Source organism: Letharia columbiana, assembly GCF_014066305.1.
Source record: "Letharia columbiana isolate WasteWater2 chromosome Unknown Sc0000000_s0, whole genome shotgun sequence".
Lineage (NCBI taxonomy): Eukaryota > Fungi > Ascomycota > Lecanoromycetes > Lecanorales > Parmeliaceae > Letharia > Letharia columbiana.
The window spans coordinates 1,663,146-1,688,040 of record NW_023501036.1 but is presented as its reverse complement, the minus strand read 5'-3'; the positions used below and the strand labels follow the sequence as shown (position 1 = coordinate 1,688,040).

At 51.2% G+C, this 24,895-nt stretch overlaps 8 protein-coding genes across 8 annotated transcripts; 3 read left to right on the top strand and 5 right to left on the bottom strand.

Annotated features, from left to right (window-relative positions):
• Window positions 1–771: 771 nt before the first annotated feature.
• Window positions 772–1,491, bottom strand: HO173_000455 (uncharacterized protein; the record flags this gene model as incomplete). The annotated part of the gene is made up of 1 exon (XM_037302404.1): window positions 772–1,491. The coding sequence occupies one exon, from the start codon at window positions 1,489–1,491 to the stop codon at window positions 772–774; it is 720 nt and encodes a 239-aa protein (XP_037170983.1).
• Window positions 1,492–1,520: 29 nt separating this feature from the next.
• HO173_000454 (uncharacterized protein) lies at window positions 1,521–3,182 on the bottom strand (the record flags this gene model as incomplete). Its single annotated transcript, XM_037302403.1, has 6 exons — window positions 1,521–2,044; window positions 2,094–2,220; window positions 2,368–2,422; window positions 2,578–2,717; window positions 2,774–2,813; window positions 2,884–3,182. The coding sequence occupies 6 exons, from the start codon at window positions 3,180–3,182 to the stop codon at window positions 1,521–1,523; spliced, it is 1,185 nt and encodes a 394-aa protein (XP_037170982.1).
• An 802-nt stretch (window positions 3,183–3,984) lies between these two features.
• HO173_000453 (uncharacterized protein) lies at window positions 3,985–6,220 on the top strand (the record flags this gene model as incomplete). The annotated part of the gene is made up of 5 exons (XM_037302402.1): window positions 3,985–4,024; window positions 4,084–4,122; window positions 4,181–4,327; window positions 4,386–5,051; window positions 5,112–6,220. 5 exons carry the CDS (start codon window positions 3,985–3,987, stop codon window positions 6,218–6,220), a joined length of 2,001 nt encoding a protein of 666 aa, XP_037170981.1.
• A 1,048-nt stretch (window positions 6,221–7,268) lies between these two features.
• On the top strand, window positions 7,269–12,592 carry HO173_000452 (uncharacterized protein; the record flags this gene model as incomplete). Its single annotated transcript, XM_037302401.1, has 4 exons — window positions 7,269–7,637; window positions 7,708–8,472; window positions 8,530–12,370; window positions 12,435–12,592. 4 exons carry the CDS (start codon window positions 7,269–7,271, stop codon window positions 12,590–12,592), a joined length of 5,133 nt encoding a protein of 1,710 aa, XP_037170980.1.
• A 482-nt stretch (window positions 12,593–13,074) lies between these two features.
• Window positions 13,075–14,801, bottom strand: HO173_000451 (uncharacterized protein; the record flags this gene model as incomplete). The annotated part of the gene is made up of 4 exons (XM_037302400.1): window positions 13,075–13,406; window positions 13,458–13,576; window positions 13,733–14,494; window positions 14,548–14,801. 4 exons carry the CDS (start codon window positions 14,799–14,801, stop codon window positions 13,075–13,077), a joined length of 1,467 nt encoding a protein of 488 aa, XP_037170979.1.
• A 613-nt stretch (window positions 14,802–15,414) lies between these two features.
• On the bottom strand, window positions 15,415–16,452 carry HO173_000450 (uncharacterized protein; the record flags this gene model as incomplete). Its single annotated transcript, XM_037302399.1, has 1 exon — window positions 15,415–16,452. One exon carries the CDS (start codon window positions 16,450–16,452, stop codon window positions 15,415–15,417), a length of 1,038 nt encoding a protein of 345 aa, XP_037170978.1.
• Window positions 16,453–16,726: 274 nt separating this feature from the next.
• On the top strand, window positions 16,727–19,335 carry HO173_000449 (uncharacterized protein; the record flags this gene model as incomplete). The annotated part of the gene is made up of 7 exons (XM_037302398.1): window positions 16,727–16,828; window positions 16,880–16,931; window positions 17,090–17,208; window positions 17,258–17,479; window positions 17,637–17,718; window positions 17,771–18,667; window positions 18,824–19,335. The coding sequence occupies 7 exons, from the start codon at window positions 16,727–16,729 to the stop codon at window positions 19,333–19,335; spliced, it is 1,986 nt and encodes a 661-aa protein (XP_037170977.1).
• Window positions 19,336–20,320: 985 nt separating this feature from the next.
• HO173_000448 (uncharacterized protein) lies at window positions 20,321–24,838 on the bottom strand (the record flags this gene model as incomplete). The annotated part of the gene is made up of 4 exons (XM_037302397.1): window positions 20,321–20,533; window positions 20,591–24,423; window positions 24,477–24,672; window positions 24,767–24,838. The coding sequence occupies 4 exons, from the start codon at window positions 24,836–24,838 to the stop codon at window positions 20,321–20,323; spliced, it is 4,314 nt and encodes a 1,437-aa protein (XP_037170976.1).
• Window positions 24,839–24,895: the final 57 nt, after the last annotated feature.

Sequence of the window (24,895 nt, the reverse complement as noted above, 5' to 3'; positions counted from 1 at the left end):
AGGGGGGAGGAGAGGAGAGAGAGGAGGAGGGGAGGGAGAGAGGGGGAGAGAGAGGGGAGAGAGAAGAGAAGAGGGGAGAGGAGAGAGAGGGGAGAGAGAGAGAGAGGGGAGAGAGAGGGGAGGAGAGAGGGGGAGAGGAGAGAAGAGAAGAGAGGAGAGGAGAGGAGAGGGGGAGAGGAGAGAGAGAGAGGAGAGGAAAGGGGAGGGGAAGAGAGGGGAGGAGAAGAGAGGGGAGAGGAGAGAGGAAACCGGGAGAGAGGAGAAGAGAAGACAGGGGAGAGGAGAGAGGGGGAGAGGGGGAGAGAGGGGAGAAGAGAAGAGAGGGAGGGGAGGGGAGGGAGAAGAGAGGGGAGGGAGGGAGGGGAGGGGGGGGGAGGGAGGGGGAGAGAGAGAGAGGGGTGCAGTAGATGGATAGAGAGATTTTGGGGGGGGGGGTATCGGTGTATCATCTCCGCGATGGAAGGGGGATGGACCGTCGTTGCAAGGCTTGATGTGAGAGGGATTTCTTGGAGTTCTGGCTCATACGAAGGAATTGGAGAGGGGGTTCTTTTTGGAAGGGGAGTTCGGACACGCCCCTTCAAACGGCATTGGAAGCGGAGGGTATCGCCCTTCATTAATTTCCTAGTGATCGAGCATATTGCCATCGAGATAGCCTAGGCCGACAAAATTGGTATCGAATAGATTCCCTCACCACAGGCCACGCACCGTATCGAGTCTGTGAAGCCTGTCCAATGCCCGGGTCCAAAATCCCTTGGCTCATCCCACTCCAACTCACACCGCTTCCCCATCCTGATGATCTCTCAAACCTCTCTCCTCTTCCCCGGTCCCTCCCTCCCGCTTTCTTCCGTTCCCCTTAACCGGCTCCGCGTCTTCCCTGATCCTCCAAGTGAAGACCGCCGCAACCAGTGCTGCTAGTCCACCAAACCGGAGTACCCACCCTACGCTAGTATCATAGGGTTCTCCTCTCTGTTTCTGCGCGAGTTTGAAGATGGCACTCGACACCAATGTCGAAACAATTTGGGGAGCTGCAACGGCGACGTTGTGAAGACCGAGTATTACACCGGCTTGATCTTCTGGCTTGTTCTTCGGGTTGGGGCCTCCCCGCCGGGCCTCACTGTCTCGTTTCGATATTTCAGCGCTTATGAGAGCAAAAGGGGCCCACAAAGAGAGAGCCCATGGCAAGCCGACGACGCCGGCCAAGACCGTGGCTTGAGTCGGGGTGGAGATAAAGAACGTCGAGGCCATGCAGAGGGCGAAGAGAATATGGGAGAGTAGCCAGGCACGGCGGAGGGTGAGCCATTTTATCTGGCAAAGGTCCAAGAGGCGGCTTAAACGGGCGTGAAGCGTTGGAGATGGTGAAGGTGCGGATGGAAAGAAATATGTACTTGCGGAGAGGGTACCGGGTGTCCCTGGAGTGTGGTGCGGCGGAGTGGAAGGAGTCTTGGGAGGAGGGGCGTGGTAGGAGGGAACGACTAGGAATGGAAGGAGCATGTTGGAGGTGAAGGAGGTGATGGCGAATATCAAGAGTGCGAATGTGCCAACCCGCGTGGCGTCTTCCCAAGCTTTGTCGATTTCGGCTGGTGTGAGGTCGGGATGTGAGGCGAAGTAAGGGTTGACATGCAATTGACCGATCCAGGTTGTAATGTAGAATAGAAAGCCGAACCAGCCCATCCAGTTGAAAAACTGCACTTCGCACACTTTGCGACTCTGGGGGGAAGTCGACGTATCGAGTTGAATACTTGGCGGAAAAAGCTGAGGATCCCAGGGTTAGCCTCGGAAGGGGGGCCTTCAAAACGAGGATCGCGTTCGCGGATGTAGAGAGAGGTGATCGCGATCGTGCCGCAGAGGGAGACACTGGCGATGACACAGAGAACCTTGAATTGTGTATTGCCTAGCCAGGGGAAAATCTCTGGGAGATTCACGTAGCCGGAGATGTATCCTAGAATGTTGCCGATGCCAGTGATTCGGCCAGCCCACGAATTGGCGTCCTCCTGCTGATGCGTTGGTGCATAGTCAACTATGAAGGCGCGGACGCCCGCTTGAACTTAGAGAATGTTAGCGACATTTATCGAGAGATGTGACTCAGAACTCACCTGTATTGATTGCAAAATCTAATACGTATACGAAGATGATTGCGAAGATGATTGAGCAGACTTTGACACCATGCGATTCTGGATTCGCGCCGAAAAGCCCGAGAAATCCGTGCACGATTTCCCTCGTCTTGATGATTTCGGAGTCAGCATGACTCTCTCGGGAGAAATTCAGGATCGCGAGATATGTCTTTGGAGCAGAGAACTCTTGAGACATAATTGGAGGTTCATAAGACGGCATAAATGGGGAAGGATTGCGTCAAAATGTACAACGTACCCAGGCCAAGCATAGAAGGGAAATTGCCGTAGCCAATGCGCCTGCTAGCATGAACCTACGCAGATTTCGGAGTCAGCATTGTTTCTTCGAGGCAAGAAGCCTAAGTTCGGAGACAGGTGCAGGAGTGGAAGGAGGGTTTTGCTCCTGGACTATGTCTTGCGACTCAGGTTTTGGTACACATTGTGGAGAATGGCTCCGGATCACACGTACGGTACCCTCTTCCCCCATGGTGACCGGCAATTGTCACTTCGGATCCCGATGTACGGCTGAACAAGAGTACCAGAGAGCGGCCCAGCAATCCATACGAAAGCGAGTAGAGACTTGCTCATGCCCAGTGAAAGAAGATATGGCTGTTCATCATATCTATTAGCACACAAGACCCGTCTGATCGGGCCGCTGTACTTACAGAGCCATTGGACAGCTCCGTCGCCCACGCTATTTGTAGCCTGTGTCAATCCCGTCAGTACTCAATTTTTCTTATAGAACGCTGACAGGGTATGGGTAGAGTACTCTCACCCTCCGATGCCCAAGGTCAATATGATGAGGTAAAATGTGCTCTTAGATTGCTCCTCTTCCCCCTCGTTCCAGTCTAATAGTCCTGGAGAGGTACCGCGGTCCTCGGGTCCACGCTCATCCTGGGACCGCTGTGGTGAAAGCAGAGGCGAACTCTCATTCAAGTTAAGGGATCCTGGCCTACTTCGGTCTTTCGCAGAACTCAAAGGAGACGAGACATGACTTTCGGTCGTTCCTTGCTGCCGAGAGCTTTCCTTCGACAGTCTGGAGACAGGGCGCGATGCTGATGGATCCTGTGCCATGAAACCCGACGCTTCGACCGTGATGGTTTGGAAAAGGTAGGCAGCGGTAGAAGGCGAAAGTGGGAGCCTTGTATAATCGAAGCACTTGTCGATTCGGACGAGAATTGATTTGTGGTCAAGATCCAAGAGGGTCTTATGAATTCTTGAATGGGTCCATGGTCTGCTGTTTCCTCTGCACTTGGGCTGAATGACCAAGTCAGGCGCCCGTTCTGGTAAAGAAAGGATTCCCAGGCAGCTGTCTAGCGAGAGATGTCTCTAGCCTGGGCGAGCGATCTATCTTTGCGAGACTGTACAGGGACATGTAGGTAAAAAAGGCCAAATGTCAACAGCCAGCCTCGAAGCTTGAGGTCGGAGGTCCCGCTTTGGTGGGGCTGGGGCGGGAGTGAGCACTAGCGCAGATCATCAAAGCCATCAGTAAGATATCACCCTCGAGGCCTCAAGACATCGAGCAAATACTTAATGCAAGAATGTCCTGTATTCACGCAGGACAATAAAATAATAGCAGGTTGTGGCTGTGGTTCCTAAGTCCGCTAGGGAATTTTGTTGTAGCCGCGAGGTGCATATTATCGGTTATCGGATTGTATAACACCTCTAGTCCCGCCAAGGCTACCATTCTCGCGACAAGTCTTGGCGTAGATCAAGTACCTCACTGCGAAGCTTCAGTAACCATCGAAAGACGTTCGCCAGATGATGTGTTCCCGTCTTCGTAGTATCACTACCGTCACACAGGTTGCCTTGCCGTGATTGCTGAGGCAGATGCGTTCGTCCCGGGAGCCGCCTGGAAAAGAAGCACTTCGTCGGCATGGCTTCGCTCATGGGCAACGCCGTCTATGAGCTTCTTAGTATGATGCCTTACCCCCTACAGAACGCTGGACTTTCTCTGACAATCCGACTCGTATAGAAAGACAAGCCGACGATGAGGCAGATCCGGAAGATGGCGGTGAGTGGACTCTCGGCGTCGGGCCAACGACTGGATGGCTGACAGAGGGACTCTACAGAGCCGGAGGCTGGACAGAAGGAGATTTTCTCCTCCTGGGCATTGTTCATTCTGATCATGCTGCTCATACTGGCTTTGTTTGCCAGTTATATGCTACAGCACAAGAAGATACAAGCAATACACGAAACGGTGATCTCAATCTTTGCTGGTGGGACTTTTTCTGCAGCCATTGGCTTTGAAGTAATGTGTCGACTGACCTTGTGTAGGCATGGGCGCCGGTCTGATAATAAAGTTGACCGAGGGAACATTCATCCAAAACACCGTCAGCTTTAACTACCAATTCTTCTTCAACCTACTCCTTCCTCCGATCATCCTAGCCTCTGGATACGAACTACATCAAGCAAACTTTTTCCGCAACATCGGCACTATCTTGACATTTGCGTTTGCGGGGACCTTCATTTCAGCTATCGTGCTAGGCTTGTTTTTGTGGTTGTGGACACGGATACCTCTTGACGGCTTCCAGATATCTTTCGTGGAGGCAATATCAGTAGGGGCAACGTTATCGGCTACGGACCCAGTCACTATTCTGGCTATTTTCAACACGTACAAGGTTGACCCAAAGCTGTACACCGTCATCTTTGGAGAGTCGATCTTGAACGATGCAATCGCCATCGTCATCTTCGACACGGCACAGAGATATAAGCCGGACGGCAATAGGGGCGGCTCTCTGACCATCGTTAGTTTCTTCGAGGCTATTGGTATATTCTTCCTGGTGTTTTTCGGGAGTCTCATCATTGGAATCATCGTCGGCATTGGAACGGCCCTCTTACTGAAATTTACCCTTGTTCGCCGATTTCCCAAGATTGAGAGCTGTCTGATCATCCTGATCGCATACGCAAGCTACTACTTTGCCAATGGAGCAATGATGTCAGGTTCGTGCAGGCTACAAACATAGATGGTCGCTTGTGGTGGCAATGCTAAATATTCGCCAGGTATCGTCAGCCTTTTGTTCTGTGGCATTACCTTGAAACATTATGCGTACTACAACATGTCACGACGTACACAATTGACTACGAAATACATGTTTTCAGCACTTGCACAATTGTCAGAAAATTTTATCTTCATCTATCTCGGACTGACCTTGTTCACGGAGACGACACTATACTTCAAGCCCTTATTTATTCTCATTGCCATCATCGGCATATGCGCGGCAAGATGGTGTGCGGTATTCCCTCTTTCGAGAGCCATCAACTGGTTCATCCGCTACCGTGCAAGACGGAGAGGGAAAGATGTGGCCGATGAGCTCCCTTATTCGTATCAAGTAATGCTTTTCTGGGCTGGACTACGTGGTGCTGTCGGGGTGGCCTTGGCTGCTGGTTTAACTGGAGCCAATGGTCCCACTCTACAGGCTACGGTTCTTGTGGTGGTTGTCCTCACCGTCATCATATTTGGCGGCACTACCGCCCGCATGCTCGAGATCATGGGCATTCGGACTGGCGTGGTCGAAGAGATCGATTCGGACGACGAATTTGACATCGAAACAGCTACAAATGGTACCTACTACAAAAGTGCGGGCAATGCAGTGGGCTACTTGCCACAGCCACGGAAGGGCAGCGGTGTTCCAGTTGATAGGAACGGTCTCCGCGTTAATGGAGGTGCGGAGTCTGGATATAGTAGTGGGACACCCAGCGTCAGCCCTCCAAACAGACCAACATCCCGCAACAACTCTACTGTCGGTCAGAGGGAGAGGGAAGCCGAGTTCGCGCGTCAGTCTTTGTTGGCTCGAGGAGACAATGTGCCCAGCGAAGAGGAAGATCTATACTCTGATAGTGACCTTCCGCCAGCAGCTCGGACTCGGCCACCAAGAATAAAAGCGTCTCCAACCAGGGGTGACCCTCGGGCAGCAGCAGCAGGATCATCTCCTGCCGCAACGAACCACCCGCCAAGCGGGGATGTCGATCTGAGTGCCACCGGAGCATTCAGCCAACTCTTTTCTGGCACATCAGAAGAACAAGCGGCGTGGTTCACACAGCTTGACGAAGGCTTTATCAAGCCCAGGCTGCTGCTGGATCAGAATAGGAAGGGCGGCGGCGGCGTTTAGGAAGTGACTTGGGATGGTTTAGTACGGTGATTATACCACATGATGAATGTATTAGATAGCCTGGGAAGGGCATACCTTGCCTTAGCTCCGTTGTAGAATTAATCCATGTCGTTATTCTGCAGGTGTCGTCGTAATCAAGGCTTTGGCGGCCTGGAGGGGAGAGCGAAGATGAAATCTCACATGGGACAAGAATTGCCGACAAAGGGCAATGAATGTATGGAGGCAGAAGTATGCCCCGATGACATCCGTGCATATATGCGTGGTAGGACAGGCAAAGCGGCAGCGAGGGGCAATTTTGGTGAATGTAGGCCGCATCTGGTTGGTGCAATGGAGAAAGCGAGCCGGAGCTAAGGACAAGGATAAGGCTCAATAATGAATTGGATCAAGGGCACGTACTACTCAGCTTGCCCCCCATGAAACAAGCATGCGCCCGCTGGATAAGAGTACGTGAAAAGAAGATCACGCATTCCAAAGAGTAATAGTCAGTTTATGATAAAAAAATAAGATAGATGAAAAATATTGATGTGCAATGATGAGAGAAAGAATTTCCATGAGTAGTCGTAGCTGCAGTGATGAAATCTCAGTAGAAAGTACTCCGCCAACGAAGCTTCCACTCGATGGGTAGGCAATAATCTTGCTCGCGTTTGGCTGCGATTGACGCTTCCAGCAGGCCGACCAACACCATCACAAAATGGAACGCCATCCTCCCGGCAATCTCTCCCACATCATTCCCCCCTCTAAATCATCGCAACACCACAATCTAACACCTCCTCCTCGTCGTTCCGGACCAAAATCATCGAATAATATCCACGACCCTTGCTGACTGACCCACACCCGCGCCCTGTCTGGGCACAATAAGATCTGCGCCTGATGTGGCTTCATTGATGACTACATTCGCCCACAGTTCAACCTTCTGGATAGCCTCATTCCCTATTCCAACTTGGACACCATGCCACCCATCCATCCAAGCTCTCTTGACTGAATGACGCCCCGAACGACTCGCCAAGGAGATCACGCATTTACCTTGGCTGCTGCAACATCAAACACGATGCACTCTCCTCCAGCCTCAGTGACGCGGAGATACCACGAGGAAAATGATCGCCGGCGAAGGGATTATCATCCGCAGTCGCCGACCCATAGTCATCCTTACTCGCCTGGTAACGGAACACATCCTCCTTCACCCTACCATCAATACTCCTCTCGACCCTCCACCTCTGCAACCATGTCACAACAACCTCCCGCCATTAGCCCACGTCTAGGACCTCCGCCTTCTCCCAAGACGAATGGACCTTCACAAAACGGCTCGGCATATTCCCATAGAGATTCTGACGGCTCTACACGCTACGATCCATTGTCGGAACATCGTGAAATGCCAAGTAAGAAGCAATCACAGTACAACACACGCTCGCCGGGTCAGGTGAGTCTAGGTCCTTTGGGCAGTGAAGTGTGTCCAGCGTTCCATGTGGCTGACTATAGTTGTGGTGTAGACTCGAGACCCGGCCTCATATTCTAGCCAGTACTCAGATCCAAAAGTTTCTCCAGTCACATATAACTCCCCGACCGGTCACCTCTCGCAGCGCTCGCCAACATTACCGTCATCCCATGCACACCCACCCAGTAGACATAGCTCCATCCCACAATCACCTGCAAGAAGCGCTCTTGGATCCCCAATACATCCGCAAAGCGGCTTCAACTACACATCGCGAATCAACGGCTCCATGGACCTACCATCTTCTCAAGGAAATATTGATGAAGATGATGGTCAGATCCGCGCAAAGGAAGAGCCCAAGGCTACAAGGACCGCAAACCCGATGTCTTTCTCAAGCATTCTCTCAAGCAATGTTCCTGATCCCCCGAAATCTACTCCGCGGTCTACACCTGCCTTGAAGCCGCTAAAGAGTTCTTCGCACACCCCGAACGGAGACGTCAAACCTTCACGGACAGCACCGAGAAAGTCTGGCTCAAAACGCACTGCCTCACCAAAAGGCTATCTGGCCCCGACAAAGCACATTGTTAAGGCCGAACCTGAACTTCTCCCTCCTGCAAAGAGCTTAGGTAGCAGCAAGCTGAAGCCTGGCTCAATGACCTCAGACAAAGAGAACGAAAAGGTCAAGAAAGAAATGGCAAAGATAGATGCAACGCCGTTGAGTCCTATTGAGTTACCAGAATATGAGGCCGACAAGCAGAAGCATGCCAAATCTTCCCAGAAGCGACAGCGGGATGTTGAAAATGGCGAGGAAGTCAAGCGCAAGGTATGTCGACCACTTCTCCCCCTCACTGTTTCGTCGAAGCTGACACAGAAATATTAGCGCCGTCGCACCGCTGCATCCAGGACTGTTTCGCTCCAATTGGGTGCCTATGCAGATTATGGTAAGGAGCGATTCAGACAAATCAACGAAACTCAAGCCCTTGAAGAGGTCCAACGCAAAGAGGTCCAGGACGAGAAGGAGCGCAAGAAGGACATGCAACGCAAGCGCCGACGCGAGAAGACCATACAACAACAGACCCAATTGCAGAAAGAGGCGCTCGAGAAAGTCAAGTTGGCTGACGATGAAGCCGAACGGGAAAGATTCATGAGAGATGCACAGAAGGCGGAGAAGAAAGCGAAAACCACCAAGAGAATTCTAGAACGGGGTGACATACCGGAAGAGATTCGTGAAGTCACACCAATGGCACCAAACCTTGAAGGTGGTACAATGAGCACGTTCCAGAGTGCCAGCCATCTTTCGCCTGAGCCACCCCGGAAGAAGATCAAGGGCCCTTCTGTACGACCGAAGAAATCAAAAGAGAAGAAGCAGGCCGAAAAGGATGCCGCTGAGCACGGTTGGGCCTTGCAGGAGAGGGAACGGGACGACTTGGTGTTGATAGCCCCGAAAGAAGAGAACCGAAGAGATACTTATCCAAGAGGAACAAAAGAGGTCCGGCCTAGAGAGATCCCGAAGGATGCTTCACCGGTTACGTCGACGTTGACCAATTACGATTCCAAAGGTTTCCAGCAGGTCTATGATTCAATCTGGAAAGACATCGCACGGAAGGATGTACCCAAGGTTAGTAGAATCAAGGACAATTCACTATCGATAAAGCAATCCAATCTCCGGAAGACAGCCCAGCTGGCAGCAAAGGAGGCTCGGAGATGGCAGCTGCGTACCAACAAAGGTACCAAAGATGTGCAAGCGCGAGCTAAGAGAAGCATGCGAGAGATGATGTCCTTCTGGAAACGCAATGAGAGGGCGGAGCGAGACCTACGAAAGGTCGCCGAGAAGCAAGAGCAAGAGAATGCAAAGAAGGCCGAAGCAGACCGTGAATCCAATCGGCAAAAGCGCAAGCTTAACTTCTTGATCTCGCAGACGGAACTTTACTCCCATTTTATTGGTCGCAAGATCAAGACCGATGAGGTGGAGCGATCAACAGACAGTGCAGATGTTAGTGTGTCCAAGGAGACTGTTCAACCAGGCAAGGCAGATGCCCATGCAATCACATTGCCGGATAGCGTAGCTCAAGTCGGCAGCAAAGTCACCAATTTTGAGGATCTCGACTTTGACGCCGAGGATGAGACTGTCCTTAGACAAGCTGCAATGGCGAATGCGCAAAATGCCGTTCAGGAAGCTCAAAACAAAGCTCGTGCTTTTAATGGCGATGATAACAAGATGGCACAATTCGACGAGGGCGAGATGAATTTCCAGAACCCCACTGGACTAGGCGACATTGACGTTGCTCAGCCCAAGATGCTGAACGCCCAATTGAAGGAATACCAGCTCAAGGGGCTCAATTGGCTGGTCAACCTGTACGAGCAGGGCATCAACGGGATTCTGGCAGATGAGATGGGGCTAGGGAAGACTGTGCAGTCAATATCGGTGATGGCCTACCTTGCTGAGAAGCACAATATCTGGGGTCCCTTCCTTGTCATTGCACCTTCGTCCACATTGCACAATTGGCAACAGGAGATAACACGCTTCGTTCCCGATCTAAAGTGTCTGCCTTACTGGGGAAATGCGAAGGATCGAAAGGTGCTACGAAAGTTCTGGGATCGGAAGCACATCACCTATACAAAAGACTCACCATTCCATGTCCTCATTACCTCTTATCAGCTGGTTGTGCAAGACACTCAATACTTCTCGAAAATCCGTTGGCAGTACATGATTCTGGATGAGGCTCAAGCTATCAAGTCCTCGCAGAGTTCAAGATGGAAGAGCTTACTGGGATTTGCTTGCCGAAATCGCCTACTGTTGACCGGGACGCCAATTCAGAACAACATGCAGGAGCTTTGGGCTCTGCTGCATTTCATCATGCCCAGTCTCTTCGATTCCCACGATGAGTTCAGCGACTGGTTCTCCAAAGACATTGAGAGTCACGCCCAGAGCAATACCAAGCTCAACGAGGATCAGCTTAAGCGACTGCACATGATTCTCAAGCCGTTCATGTTACGGCGTATCAAGAAGCACGTTCAGAAAGAGTTGGGCGACAAGATCGAAGAAGATGTCTTCTGCGATCTGACGTACCGTCAACGCGCATACTATGGCAATCTCCGTAATCGGATCAGCATCATGGATCTTATCGAAAAGGCTGCAGTTGGTGACGATCAAGACACAGCGACATTGATGAACCTAGTCATGCAGTTCAGAAAGGTTTGCAATCATCCTGACTTGTTCGAGAGAGCCGATACAAATTCACCGCTGTCATTGGCACACTTTGCAGAATGTGCTTCCTTCATGAGAGAAGGCAACAACGTCAATGTTGGCTATTCCACAAGAAACTTGATCGAATACGACCTTCCGCGCCTACTTTGCAGTCCGGAAGCGAGACTTGATGTGGCAGGCCCTAACAACTCAAAAGCCGGGTTCAGAGGCAAATATTTAACTGAACTGATGAACATCTGGACGCCTGAGAACATCCAAAAGAGCTCATCGGACAATGCCACTTTCTCCTGGATGCGGTTCGCCAACATATCAGCAACCGAAGCGTACAGAGCCTCCCACCAAGGTGTGGCCGAACGAGCAATTCAGCTTGCTGGAAAAGCCTCTCGTCTTGCACGTTTCAATGTCGTGTATGATGAAACTGAAGAGACTAATCACACTCCTGCACATGCTCTCTTCAACATCGTGGAGCGAAACGATCGCCGCCCGCTTTGCAGCATCACTGCAGAGAGCCGCTTGCACAATCTCTTCAACATCTCGAAGAATACGTTCGAAGATCAGGGGTTGAACACGATCGAACAGTGTGCTAGACCTGGGGCTTCAGCACCACCGATCCAAATCTCTTGTTCAGACCAGGAAGCGCGCGTCCAGAAGGAGAACACCATCTTTAATATACCTTTGCGAAAGGCACTCTACGGAGTATCGGAGAAAGACGAAGCTGCACTCATCGAGGCCAAGGTTGATCCAGCTAGATACCCAGTCGCCACCCTCCTTCCACAGCCGTTGTCACAAAAAACCCGATTCACCAACATCCACGTGCCTTCGATGCGGCGCTTCGTCACGGACTCCGGCAAACTTGCGAAGCTTGACCAGCTTCTTCGTCAGCTCAAGAACGGTGGCCACCGCGTCCTACTTTACTTTCAAATGACCCGCATGATCGACCTCATGGAAGAGTACCTCACCTACCGCAACTACAAATATCTCCGACTCGACGGCTCCACGAAACTCGAAGACCGAAGAGATACAGTTGCCGACTTCCAGACAAAACCAGAAATCTTCATCTTCTTGCTTTCTACTCGCGCTGGTGGTTTGGGTATCAACTTGACCGCCGCCGATACCGTCATCTTCTACGACTCAGACTGGAACCCTACTATCGACTCTCAAGCCATGGATCGCGCTCATCGTCTCGGACAGACCAAGCAAGTTACAGTCTACCGCATGATCACTCGTGGCACTATCGAGGAGCGAATCCGCAAGCGAGCCTTACAAAAGGAAGAAGTCCAGCGTGTTGTCATCTCAGGCGGTGGCGGTGCAGGTGTAGATTTCAATACCCGAAGCAAAGACAATCGGAATAAGGATATCGCACTCTGGCTTGCGGATGACGACGAAGCGGAGCTGATTGAGAAAAAGGAACAGGAGATCGCGGCGAAGAGCGAGGAGCAGGGGAAGAAAGGTGGGAGAAAGAAGACTGGAGGGAGGAAGAAGGATGTCAGTTTGGATGATATGTATCATGAGGGTAAGACACCCCTCATATCTATCAACAGTGATGGACAACTGTACTGACGGTGCTTTTGCAACAGGTGAAGGACATTTCGACGACGGCAGCAACAAACCTTCCGGTGCCGCCACCCCCATGGAAGTGCCAGAACCCACGGCGCCGGGGAAGAGAAAGGGCATCAGTAAAAAGGCCAAGACGGCGAAGCAAAGACTTGCTATCGCAGACGGCAGTGGAGCTTGAGGGAACAGATGTGTAAGCTAGGAGACAGGAGTCAAGAGGCAACAACAAAATGGGGACATCAATGGAGCATCATATGCGCGGACTGGTTGAAATTGGGAAGGCCATCTACCGGCCGAATTTTGTACGCTTTGTAATATAGATTGCATGTGAGCATCGATGTGTCGAGTGCATTGCCGGAAGGAGAAGGAAGAGTGATTACCAGGCACAGAGGCTCTTGCGTCCAACCATAGCTGTTGCTTGCCAATGATAAACTCCAGTCTGTGAGCCATCAGTGCAAGACGCCCCCTAAATTACTCGTACAGCAAAGGCCTTGGATCAGGAGTCCGTTATTAACATTCGCCACTAGAATGCTATGCTATTATGGACTTTCCCTTTAAAAGGCTGCTCTCTTAACACCATGATCCAATACTCCCGAAACGTGCATCCAATGCAATCGACAGGACCAAACCCATGTACAAGACAAAAGAAACCACGCCCTCGCTCTACGTACCAGTCAGGGCCTGCTGCCTCATCGTCTGCTCGAACACCTGCAACGCCAGCGCTGGCTGGTAATACGGCACTTCATGCCCCGCTCCATACACCCTCAAGAAGCTGAGGTTGTCGACCGTCTTGAACGTACCGGCTTCCGTCCCGTTGACCGTGTAGGGGGCCAGTGATTTGGCCGCGAAGGAGGAGGTGCCGGAGTAGGTGACGGCGTTGGCGGAGGCGAGACCGCCGAACCAGTTGCAGATCCAGTCGGCGTCGCCAGCCCACATTACTACGCGGATGCCGCTTTGGACGACGGTGGAGAGAGTTGGGAGGAAGTTGCGGGCGTCTGTTTTGGGTTTGTTAGCGGCTATTCGTGTAACCGAAGAGGTAAGCTTACCGTCCCCGGTCGAGGTGAATTTGTTGTAGGGGGCATTTGCGCACTCGGTATAAGTTGCTTTGGCACCGATTGCGCTTGTGACGGATGGCTGGAGTAGGTAGCTAGAGTAGGTGGCTGGTCTACGCAGATTCGGGAGTCAGCATTGCTTATTCGAGGTAGGGAAATGGAATTGCAAGACAAGTCTGGGGAGTAGAAAGGTCTTCGTGCTCCCGACACATATCTTGCGACTCAACTTCATTACCTAATAGGAAGAATCAGCTCCGAAGTGTACGTACGGGTATGGGTCATTGCTTGGTTCACGGATGTCGTAGACATCGAAGTCGTACAATGCAACACCGCCGTTGGCTGAGGTAGAGCTAAGGGGACCTTCAATGTCATTGTAGCAGGTATTGTCGGCGTTCTCACAGGCAGAGTTGGATCCCGTAGTGGCGGTACATTTCGCGAGAAGAGGCGCACAACTCTGTGCATTGGTGTTGGTGAACTGTGTGTGCTGGGCTGCAGTGATAATGGGTTTGTAGGTGTTGTTGTAGGAGAAATCGATGTAGGATTGGGATTGAATGGCGGAATCGTACCAGCCATTGTTGATGCCCAGGGCTATAAGATCGATATTGTCACCCTTCACGCTTCCGGCCTTTATGGCCGCGTTCTGAGATGCGAAATAGCTAGCAAACTCAGGCCCATAATGTCCTCCATACGATTCGGTGAAAATTCCGAATTCGCGACTCTCGTACTGGGGAAATTGTGCGTAGAACGCTTGTAACAATGTCCAGACGTATGGGGCGGCCGTGACCGTGCTTGTGACTGAGTCCGTACCGTAGGAGAAACCGGTTCCAATAGGCTGGTCAACATACAACATATTGGCGTAGGTGTTGAAGCTGTATGGGTTGAGAGACGGGGTGGAGTCACCATTGATGAAGTGACAGGGTCCATTTTCGACGAAGAGCCCGATGGAGGAAGAACAACCAGGACCGCCGTTGAACCAGGTAGCGAGGGGGGCCGTGGTGGGACTATTTCTAGCTTCGAAGAACCAGAACCACCTACATGCTGTCAGGAAATGAGCGAAAAGGGTGAGAGCCGTAGGAGACCATACATGTTCATGTTCGTGCCCACTGACAAGTATCCTGAGTACTGGTTCACGCCGGGCGTAGTCTCACAGATGCCGGAGTTAGTGACGAACTCAAGCTTGGCGCCAGTAGCAGCATGCTCAAACACGGTATAATTAGTACCATCACGTTCGACGAAGGAACGTTTGTCCTTGGCTTGAGAGTCATTGGGAAGGGGGGAGGCGAGGGCAAAGGAGCTCAGGGCGAGCCCAGCGGAGATGACTTGGGAGGAGAAGCGCATGTTGAACAGTAAGAGGAAAAGTAAGAATAGTGTGAAGAACGACGTGGGTTCTTTGGGAAGACATTGCTTGGGGTGTTATATAGAGAAGGCAGCCGAACAGGAATGCATGTCGAGCGGCGGCGAAGCATGAGTGAAGAAGGAGCCATGTATGTGTCTGGTCCGAGTGGTTGTTAGGCACTCGGAAGCAGGAGGCACACGACGTCGATCCAGCAGGTGCATATTCTTCGAAGGGCGAATAGAATGAATGTTTGTGACAAGCCAAGGCTATATTATCACAGGATGAGCGTTAGTTGGCACCCTCCTTTTTGAGATTCTTGTTCCGTTGGGCCTAAGAACCCAGGTACCATATGCACGATACAATAATAGGTAGATACCATGATCCTGGTCCTTTCGTTATGATGACTTTTCCTTTGCTGCATACAAGCAGGAAAGTGGAAGATAAAGGTCAATGTCTCATTGGACCAGGCTTCTTTCTTGGCGTCAAGAATGGAGGTATAATTCGTATTTCGCCACTCATTTCGTAGCCTGAAGCACAATTTCCCCTGAGCCGTGCCTGTGACTGTGACTGTGATTGTGCCTGTGCCTGAGCATGACTACCTGTCGGTGTAGTGTTTCATATTGGATTCTCTGTCTGTCCGCTGGCTGCTTGAGAATGATGAATTGATTCAAAGAGGGGCGAGGACCCGTGCGACTGTGTTTTCTTCGGGGCGGGGACCCGTGTGACCGTGTTTTCTTCGGGGCGATCCCGGCCCCTAGCGTCTAGCGGTTCCCTAGCCTCCGCTTCCGAGGTTGCCTCTTTCTTGGCATCAAGCCTTCCAAGTTCCAGCGCCTTCCCTATTTGATAGCTTGATATAATTCCATCTTCTATTGGTCCGCTGGTCTTTTCCCAAGGGCCAATAGAATATCGATCTAATGTCTTGACAAAATTGCCCAGGGCGCCCCTACGTCCGGCATTCTCTTGGTCTGGCTTTGCTACGGAGTACACAGTACACACTTTCTGCCTCGCTCTGTATCCATGTCTTCGGACAGCCAGGGTGCATTCACACATTCCCAAGCTAGCCTTCAGCTCTTGATGTCCGAGACATGAACAACTTTTCTTATTCATTGCATCGGACATATCTGCCAAGGTTGAGGGACAAGCATCTTTTCCGACATGGCAACTAATAGGCAAGGTGCCCAAATATGGCAGTCGAAAAGGTACATGCCAGAGATGAAAGAAAGTACCAGCGAGACAACATTTCACTCTGTTCCACGCTCTTCTCGTAACAGTCATGAACATTAACGACAGCTTCTTTCGGCTTATTGCCCAGACTCGACGTGAAGGTAACAATCTTTCTGCGCCTCGGTCTGTCACTTTTAAAAAAGGAATGACTCTGGAAAATGTATTACTCACCTTTTGTTTCCGCCTCGGGGCACTCACGAGCGGCGAAACGCAGTGTTTGAATTGTTCGGGCAGGCTGGTGGGCGCCAAGGCGTTTCGAGCGCACAGACTTGGTACAGGTAAGTCCGAAGGGAGCATATCTCCTTTGGCTTCTAATTCAAACATCTTCTGCTCTACATTAACGACGTCGACCATGTTCGTCGACGCAGGATTTCTGACTCCTTTTGGCGTATCCCTCATAAGGCTGAATACGGTATATGGGTGTTGCATTTGCGCTTTCTTATCACCTGCCTCTTTAGGACTTTGGAGAGGATTTCGGCGCCATCGTTTCACATCTTCATTGGCTAGATTGTATCAAGTCTCTAAGCTTTCAAATGTTTATCGTTGTTATCAAGTATCGAACCCCAACGGCGATAAGCGCGCCGTCATCATACATCATGCAATCTGCATGTAAATCCTGGGGGACTCTGAGAATAATGTATTTCTTCATGTCCCTCTTCCAATCCTCGTCTTTTTCAGTGCCACCACAGTAACCACAATCCGAATGCCCTCAATCCAGCCCCTTCCAGTCGGTGTTGGCTATGGTGTCGTTGTTGGAATTGGGTTCTTCTTCGCTGCTGTTATGTGTGGTATCTCGTACATTCAGGTGTGTACTGCATGAATTGGGCCAATGATGACAGTGGCTGACCATGCGCAGAATCGATATACCAGGTTCTCAACGAAAACGAGCGAGGAGTTCAATACTGCCAGTACGCACATTTCAGAGTTTTTCTTCCCCATCTTGTACCAAACATTGAGCCGCAAGACTATGTCTTGGAGCGAACCCCTGCTCCTACTCCTGAGATCTATGTCATTATCCCAGCTTTCGTGCCTTGGTTAAGCAACGCTGACTCCGAAATGTGCGTAGGTAGAAGTGTGAAGCCAGGTTTGATTGCAAGCGGTATCGTGTCCGCATGGACCTGGGCTGCAACTTTGCTTCAGAGTTCAACGGTGGCATATGAATATGGTGTGGCCGGGCCTTTTTGGGTACACAAGTATCCTCTAAATCTTGCGAAAAGGGGCTCATTTGTACTAGTATGCGGCGGGTGCGACTGTACAGATTCTCATGTTCTCGATATTGGCTTGCAAAGTCAAGCAGAACGCTCCGAGATGCCATACATACCTGGAAATCATCTACACCCGTTATGGCGTCCTAACGCATTGGGTCTTCATCTTCTTCGCGCTTCTGACAAACGTTCTAGTCAGCAGCCAGCTTCTCTTGGGCGGCAGTGCAGTTGTCACGTCTCTGACCGGCATGGTACGTACATTTCGGAGCTGATCCTGCCTATTTGGTGTTGAGGTTGAGTCGCAAGACATGTTTCGGGAGTAAGAAGATTGTCCTACTCCTTAGACCTATCTTGCAACTCCACTTCCCACCTCGAAAACAAGCAATGCTGACTCCGAAATCTACGCAGAACGTCTATGCTGCCATCTTTCTTATACCGCTTGGGGTCTGTGTCTATGTAGTGTTGGGCGGTTTACGTGCAACGTTCCTTTGTAAGGCCTCTCGCAAGCACCCGAGGGTGCCTATGCTAACCTGATGACCGAGGTGACTACTCTCACACGCTCATCTTAATGGTCATCATCCTCTACTTCATGTTTTCCGCGTACGCAACGAATTCTCAAATTGGATCTCCATCTGCCATGTATCAGCTTCTCAAACAGGCAGCTCTGAAACGCCCAGTGTCAGGCAATCAAGATGGCTCTTATGTGACGATGAAGAGCAACTTCGCTCTCATCTTTGGCGTGATCCAACTCTGCTCTGGGAGCGGTACCGTTTTTTTGGATCAAGCTTACTGGCAGCGGGCTATTGCAAGCCGACCTACTACTGCTGTCCGGGCATACATTCTTGGAGGTCTAGCTTGGTATGCGATCCCATTCGGCTTTGCCACTACTTTAGGGCTTGCAGCGGTAGCTCTCACAGATTCACCCACCTTCCCAACGTATCCAAACAGCATGACCCAAGCACAGGTCTCTGCCGGCTTGTCGGCACCCTTTGCAGCTACGGCCTTGCTGGGAACAGGTGGCGCTGTGGCCTTGCTGATCGTTCTCTTCATGGCCGTGACTAGCTGTGCTTCAGCAGAGCTCATCGCAGTGTCTTCGATCTTGACCTTCGATATCTTCAAGACTTATATCAAGCCAGCTGCCACACCAGAGCAGCTCATCACCGTCGCACACATCATGATTGGCGTCTGGGGTTTGGTGATGGCTATCGTCGCCTGCATCTGGAATGTCATCGGCATCGACCTAGGCTGGTTGTTCCTAGTTATGGGCCTCCTAATTGGTGGTGCCGTCTTTCCAGCAGCCTTCGCAATCACCTGGAAAGGCCAAACGAAGGCAGGGGCTCTATCAGGAGCTGTGTCCGGGCTTTGTGCTGGGCTTATTGCATGGCTTGTCACCGCGCATCAGTACTATGGGAGCTTGAGCGTATCTACCACTGGAATGGGTATGTATACTTCGGAGCATCTTCTTCCTCTTTCATAGCACGTTTTGATTTGTACGACATGTTTGCGGAGTCAAAGGGTCCTTTACTTCTCCAAAGCTGTCTCACTATTCGGATATTAGCCATGAAGAAGAGATACTGACTCCGAAATGTCCGCAGAGTATCCAACTTTGGCCGGGAATCTCGCCGCCATCATGGTCGGTCTCATCGTCACAGTGGCTGTCTCGCTGGCTAAGCCAGAACCTTTTGACTGGGATACCACACGCTTGATCAACGCACCGCCACCCCTCATCACAACCCCCAGTTCCGGCTCGATCGACAAAGAAGAGAACGAAAAGGACGACCCGAACCAAAACAGCAACCTCCCCACCGTTCGAGACGAGGAGCGAGAGATGCGCGAAGACGAACTAGCAGTCGAAGAACCCAGAAAGCTTCGACGAGCCTTCAAAGTCGCATGCATCGCGTCCTTCCTGCTCACCCTCTCCATGGATTTCCTGATCCCGATACCCATGTTCCTCTCCCACTACATCTTCTCGCAAGGTTTCTTCATCGCTTGGGTGGTCATCACCTTCTGCTGGGTCTTCTGCTCGACGGCCATCTCCGTGATCCTGCCGCTCTGGGAAACTGCGGGCTTTTTCCGGGATCTATACCGAGAGGTCGTGAGAGGGTGAGAGGGTGGGCCGGTGAAGGAAGGGTCTCGCTGCGTTTCGAACGGCGACTTGGAGGCTTAAAGGCAGGGATGCTACATAGAGCCTAGGAGCGACGTAGATCGATAGACTTCAATAGATCTTGATTTTCGCTCCCCACGAAACCCACACCCTTCCTTCCTTCCTTCCTTCCTTCCTTCCAACACAACGCCCCATCCTCACCGCCGAGTGAACAACATCAAGATCGTATCGAAGACCGCCGAGGGTCTTCGAGTACGAACGCCGAGAGGTCCCCAGGGGGGGGCTCCCGTCACCGTAGATTGGAGATCGCATCCCATCGTAGAAATGTACAAAACTCACCCCCACCAACGAGCCCGAGCGGGTATGGTGTCGTAAACGGTAGCGGACCCGTAGATCCCAGGTCGGGGTGTCGGACGTGCTCAGATTTGCCGGAAAAAGGGGAAAGTCGGGGGAGTGGAGGTCGCATCTTACTGACTTCGGGCGGTTTCGATTTGGCTCTCGGGTTTGGAATTTCTTCGGGAAAAGGGTTGGGGACGTTGTTCTGGCTCTGTGCTGTGTGTGTGTGTGTGTGTGTGTGTGTGTGTGTGTGTGGGCCTGAGGGGGATGGCCAGAATGTGTAGGGTCGCAGTGGAGGATGCCTTGGATGGATAGGGGAGAGAGGAATGGTGGCAGAGGAGATGTCTTTCACCCGGCGAGCGCGTGAACAGCAAAGTGGTCACCAACCAGACCAAAACTGAAAGTGGTTCAACCGATGAGCAGAACTTCTTTTCGCATTCTAGCTATGTGCATTTCTAGTCTAGGGGACGAAAACCGAGATGCACAACATTCGCATGCGCGATCAGCAATCGTCTGAGCGAAACGCCTCAGCATGCCCTGCTCCGCGTTGGACTCCTTTTAAACCCCTTGCTTGTTGGTACATCAAGATAACAAAATCTCATCATCGTCCTCATGTCAAGTCCATTTTCTTGTAGAACGCTACCTTGCCTGGTCACTCTTCATCACTAAGTCCATTAGTATATCCGTCTCTGCCTCCGTTGAAAGTAAGCTTGAGCTTGGGGGCTCCGTTGGCACCCGATGCCATTGGCGTACCGACACTCGAGACAGCTGCTGTTGAGCGTCCGTCGGCAGGTGTGGTGTCATCAAAGTCTTGGAGCTGGGGATGCTTCTCCGTGTCTTCTTTCAGCTTCGCCACAGTAGCAGCCTATATCGGAACATCAATCAAGTGCTCAAAGTGTCACAAAGGAAGAGTATAACATACCTCAATCTTATCCGCATCTTGGTAGAGTGGACTGCCATCCTCATTGTAGAGCCTGGCATTATCGCATAGAAGGCGAATGTCCTCCCTATATTCCTTCAGGCTCCGGTACTCCTTCTTGTTGATCTTTTTCTCGATCTGCTCCATGCATATAGGGTTACGGATGAGCACGTAGTAGTCGGGGTAGTCGTTTTTCGGTACCAGCTTGATGAAAGGATCAATGAAGCCTTTGATTAGTGGGCCACCTTCGTCATCCTCCTCGCCGGGAACCTCTTCTTCAAGGTCCATGAGATACTGATAATTGCTATTGAGGATCTTCTGAAGGAGGTTGCGCTCACTCGTGCTGAGAGTCTCAATAGCTTTGCTAAGCCGTGCACCACCACGTTTTTTCTTGGGCGCTGGCTCATCGTCGACGTCCTCGTCCGCTTTACGCTTTGCACCGGCTGACTTGCGGTTACGCTTCTTAGATGAAGGGGCCACGGAGCTGTCCCTGGATATGTCGGGAGAACTCTCTTCTCCTGCAGCTTTCTTCGCCCGCTTATCTTTGTTCGCGTTGCGCCTGTCGATCTTGGCATGTTTTCGAGCCATGGCATCCTCGATGGTATCTTCGTCGTCATCAACAGCAGCCAACCATTGCTCTTCAGTGAGCCCGTCATCATATTTGACCCGCGTTCTCTCGCGAGCCCCACGACCAGCGATCTCCTCAATCTCTTCAGCGATGGGATTGTCCTCTTGCATATAAATATCCGGAAGTTCGTCCTCGCCCATCAATCGAGGAAGCTTGTCCTCTTCTGGACCGTATCTTGCGTTTTGAGCTCGCTCCTCATCCATTTTTCTGAAGAGCGTAACTTCGTTCTCTGACCTAGCCATGATCTGGTTCAAATCATCGTCGTCCATTTCTTCTTGCTCTGCCCCCGCCTCTGCAGCCTCGGCGCTGTCGAGCAAGGTCCTCAGCATGGCATCTCGCTCTTCGTTTGTGGACTTGTTGTCGAATCGGCCAGCTTGAATGACTTTGCCATCCATATCCAACTTGTACTGAGCTCGTTCGAGAATCTTCTCTTCAATGGAGTTGGAGCTGATCAATCTCAAGATGCGGACTTCGTTCTTCTGACCTATACGATGAGCACGATCTTGGGCTTGCAAGTCCTGGTGAGGATTCCAATCCGAGTCATAGATGATGACAGTATCAGCGGTTTGAAGGTTCAAGCCGAGACCTCCGGCACGTGTTGAAAGCAGAAAGCAGAAGTATGGTGATTCTGGATCGTTGAATTGTGATAGCAGCTCCGACCGGTCGTCGGACTTCGTCGACCCGTCAAGTCGTAGATACTGCATTTCTCTAAGTCGTAAAAAATCTTCCATGATGTTCATGATCTGGGTCATCTGGAAGAACATCAATACCCGATGGCCTGAAGCCTTGAACTTGGGTAATATGCGATCGAGAAGCTCGAATTTGCCAGCGGTACGCCACAGCATATCGTTGCTGTAATGCGTAGGGTTCATTTGATCTTCCACCTGCTCGAACACGAATGGATGGTTGCATAATTTGCGCAATTGCATCAGCATATTGCTGAGACCGCGAATGCCGGTCTTGCCGCCTTTGCCATCCGTAACGGAGATCTTGTTGTTTTTGACCAATTGTTGGTACAGCTTCGCCTGCAAGGCCGAAAATTTGCATTTGACCACTCTCTCTTGCTTGTCGGGTAGGTCTTTCTCGACATCTTTCTTGAGGCGACGTAGCAAGAATGGTCTAAGGACCTTGTGCAACCGACGAATGACTAGCAGTTGCTCTTCTTCGGTGAGCTCCATCTTGTCCTGACCTCCGGTATTAGCGAATGGAGTATTAAACCATTCGTCAAATGATTTGACCGATTTGAAAATAGTCGGTAAGACGAAGTTAAGGAGAGCCCACAGCTCTGGAAGATTGTTCTGCAGAGGAGTCCCGGTCAAAATGAGACGATAGCGCGTGTTGTAGTACTGAGTCAGGGTGTTGCTGAGCTTGGACTGGGCATTCTTCATACGATGTCCTTCGTCAACGATCATATGGACCCACTTGATTCTGCTGAGGACAGGTTTGTCTTTGATGATGTATTCGTAGGTGGTGAGGAGAACCTGAAAGTTGCCGTACCGGATCTGCGACTGTTGCTGTTTGCGAGCAAGGGGAGGCCCTTTGTAGACAATTCTGGATACTGTAGGTGCCCATTTCTCGAATTCGAGGTTCCAGTTCGTAAGCGTACTTAGAGGCACAATGACGAGGAATGGACCATTTTGCTTCTTCTTCTCGATGAGATATGTGAGCAAACTGATGGTCTGAATAGTCTTTCCGAGACCCATTTCGTCTGCGAGGATACCGTTGAGGTTGTTGTTGTAGAGCGATATCATCCATTGGAGACCCTTGACCTGGTACTCCTTCAACGTTCCACCTTCGAGATTACTGGGTTGCACCTTGATCTCTTCCTTGATACGATGGGCGACCTGATAATAGTCCACCTTAGGCCCGCCCTCCACTTCATCCTCGCTTTCACTAAGATCGTCCTCGGGCATCTCCACTTCAGGATTATACTGTTCGACAGCACCCCTCTGCTGCTGTTTCACGGAAGCAGCAAGCTGGCTTAAGAAACCATCCGTTTGCTTTAACAAGTGTGAAATGCGGGAGTCCTTCGCCTGGCCAAGAAGCTTAAGGTATGTCTCTTCGTCATCGTTTCTCAACGCTTGTAGACGCTGTTTCGCAGTTCTCTCGACACGCTTCTGCTCCTCTTTCTCGATGTGCTGATGCTGCGCCAGCATCATTCGACCTAGCTTCTGCACTCTGACCCTTTGCGTTTCGGCTGCTTTCTTTATTTCTTCGCCATGCATGAGTATCGACTGAATGTGGTCGTTCTGCTTTTTCTTCTCCTTTGTTTCCCTAGCATCTCGCTGTTGCTTCTCTAACTTTTCGGTCATGCGAGCTTCACGAAGAGACTGCCTCTTCTGTCGCCGGTACATCGAACGGTTGGCAGTTTGAGCTAGATTGTCGTAGTGCACCAAATCTCTGTGAACTTGTTGGCGTAAGGCACGTTGCTTCGGAAGCAAGCAAAGCATCTTATATTCAATGAGGGCTTTCCGCTTTAGGGAGTCGTCCTCTTGCGGCGTGTCACTCTTGCTTGTGTCCCACACAGCAAGATTGGCGGGCAGACTCTCGAGCTCTGTTTTCCTTGACGTGATACGATTGTAAGCAATGCGCTCGCGCTCGTCCCGGATACGGTCCCCATCCACACCAGCTAAAGCTCGGCTCTCGTACAGATCCAGCTTTCGCGACGTCAGAAGGTTGGAAATGCCAAGCTCGCGATCACGACGGAGTCGATTGACGTCGACACCGGTTGGCATCAAAGGATACACTTGAATCCGGTTTGCTCTGACGGTGTGGTTCGCATAACTGATGCTAGGCTTGATGTAATTGTGGGGATCGCTGTACGTTTTGTGCATATGTAGTCGCTCCTTGTCCTTTGCATCCTTCTGCTTCGTCGTGCGATGGACGTCTTCTAGGACCTGACTGGCAGCTGCGACAGCCTGCGCAACCGTTGGTGGCTGCTTGCTTTGCTGTGATTTAAATAGCTGCTGTTGCAGAGCAGGAGGTATCGCAGCATTCTTGCTGAGCATTTTGAACGCCAATATCTGGTTCTTAAGGATTCGCATCTGCTCATCTGATAGACTGCCATTGCTGTCAGCCTGTTGCTTTGGCGGTGAGCTCGCCGCTTTCTCCACGTTGCCTGTGAGTTGCATTGTTGCAGAGCCAGATGCAGTTGCCGAAGTGGCTTGGGCCGATAATATACCATTTGACGTGGTGGTGGGTGCATGTCCTGGCATTCTGTATCAGTACTCACTCGTTGTGGCATGATGATATGTTACATACCGTTGACGCCATTGGTCTCTCCACCATGATGCTGCTGCTGACCTTGTTGAGCCTGTTGCTGAGCCTGTTGTTTCAAATACTCTGCCTGTTGGCTCCTGAACCGTGACTGTTTTTGTACCGCGGACAGGATATTTTGCAGTTTTAGGAATTCCGGGTCATCTGACCGGACGCCTTGATCTTTCAGCTGCTTGTATTTCTATCGAAATGTTAGCCCAAGTTTGAGAATACTCTGAAATGAGAGGTACTAGGTTGCGAAAGGTGTTGAAAAATGAAATTGTGGGAAATCTTACGGAATAGGTCTCAGTGATGGCAGCCTGGGTGAGACCCTGAGGAAGGTTGGGCGCAGTTTGGACAGAAGCCATGGCGGCGGCCGGGATTAATGATTATGATTGTCGTAGATGCGGTAGTAGTCAGCAAGC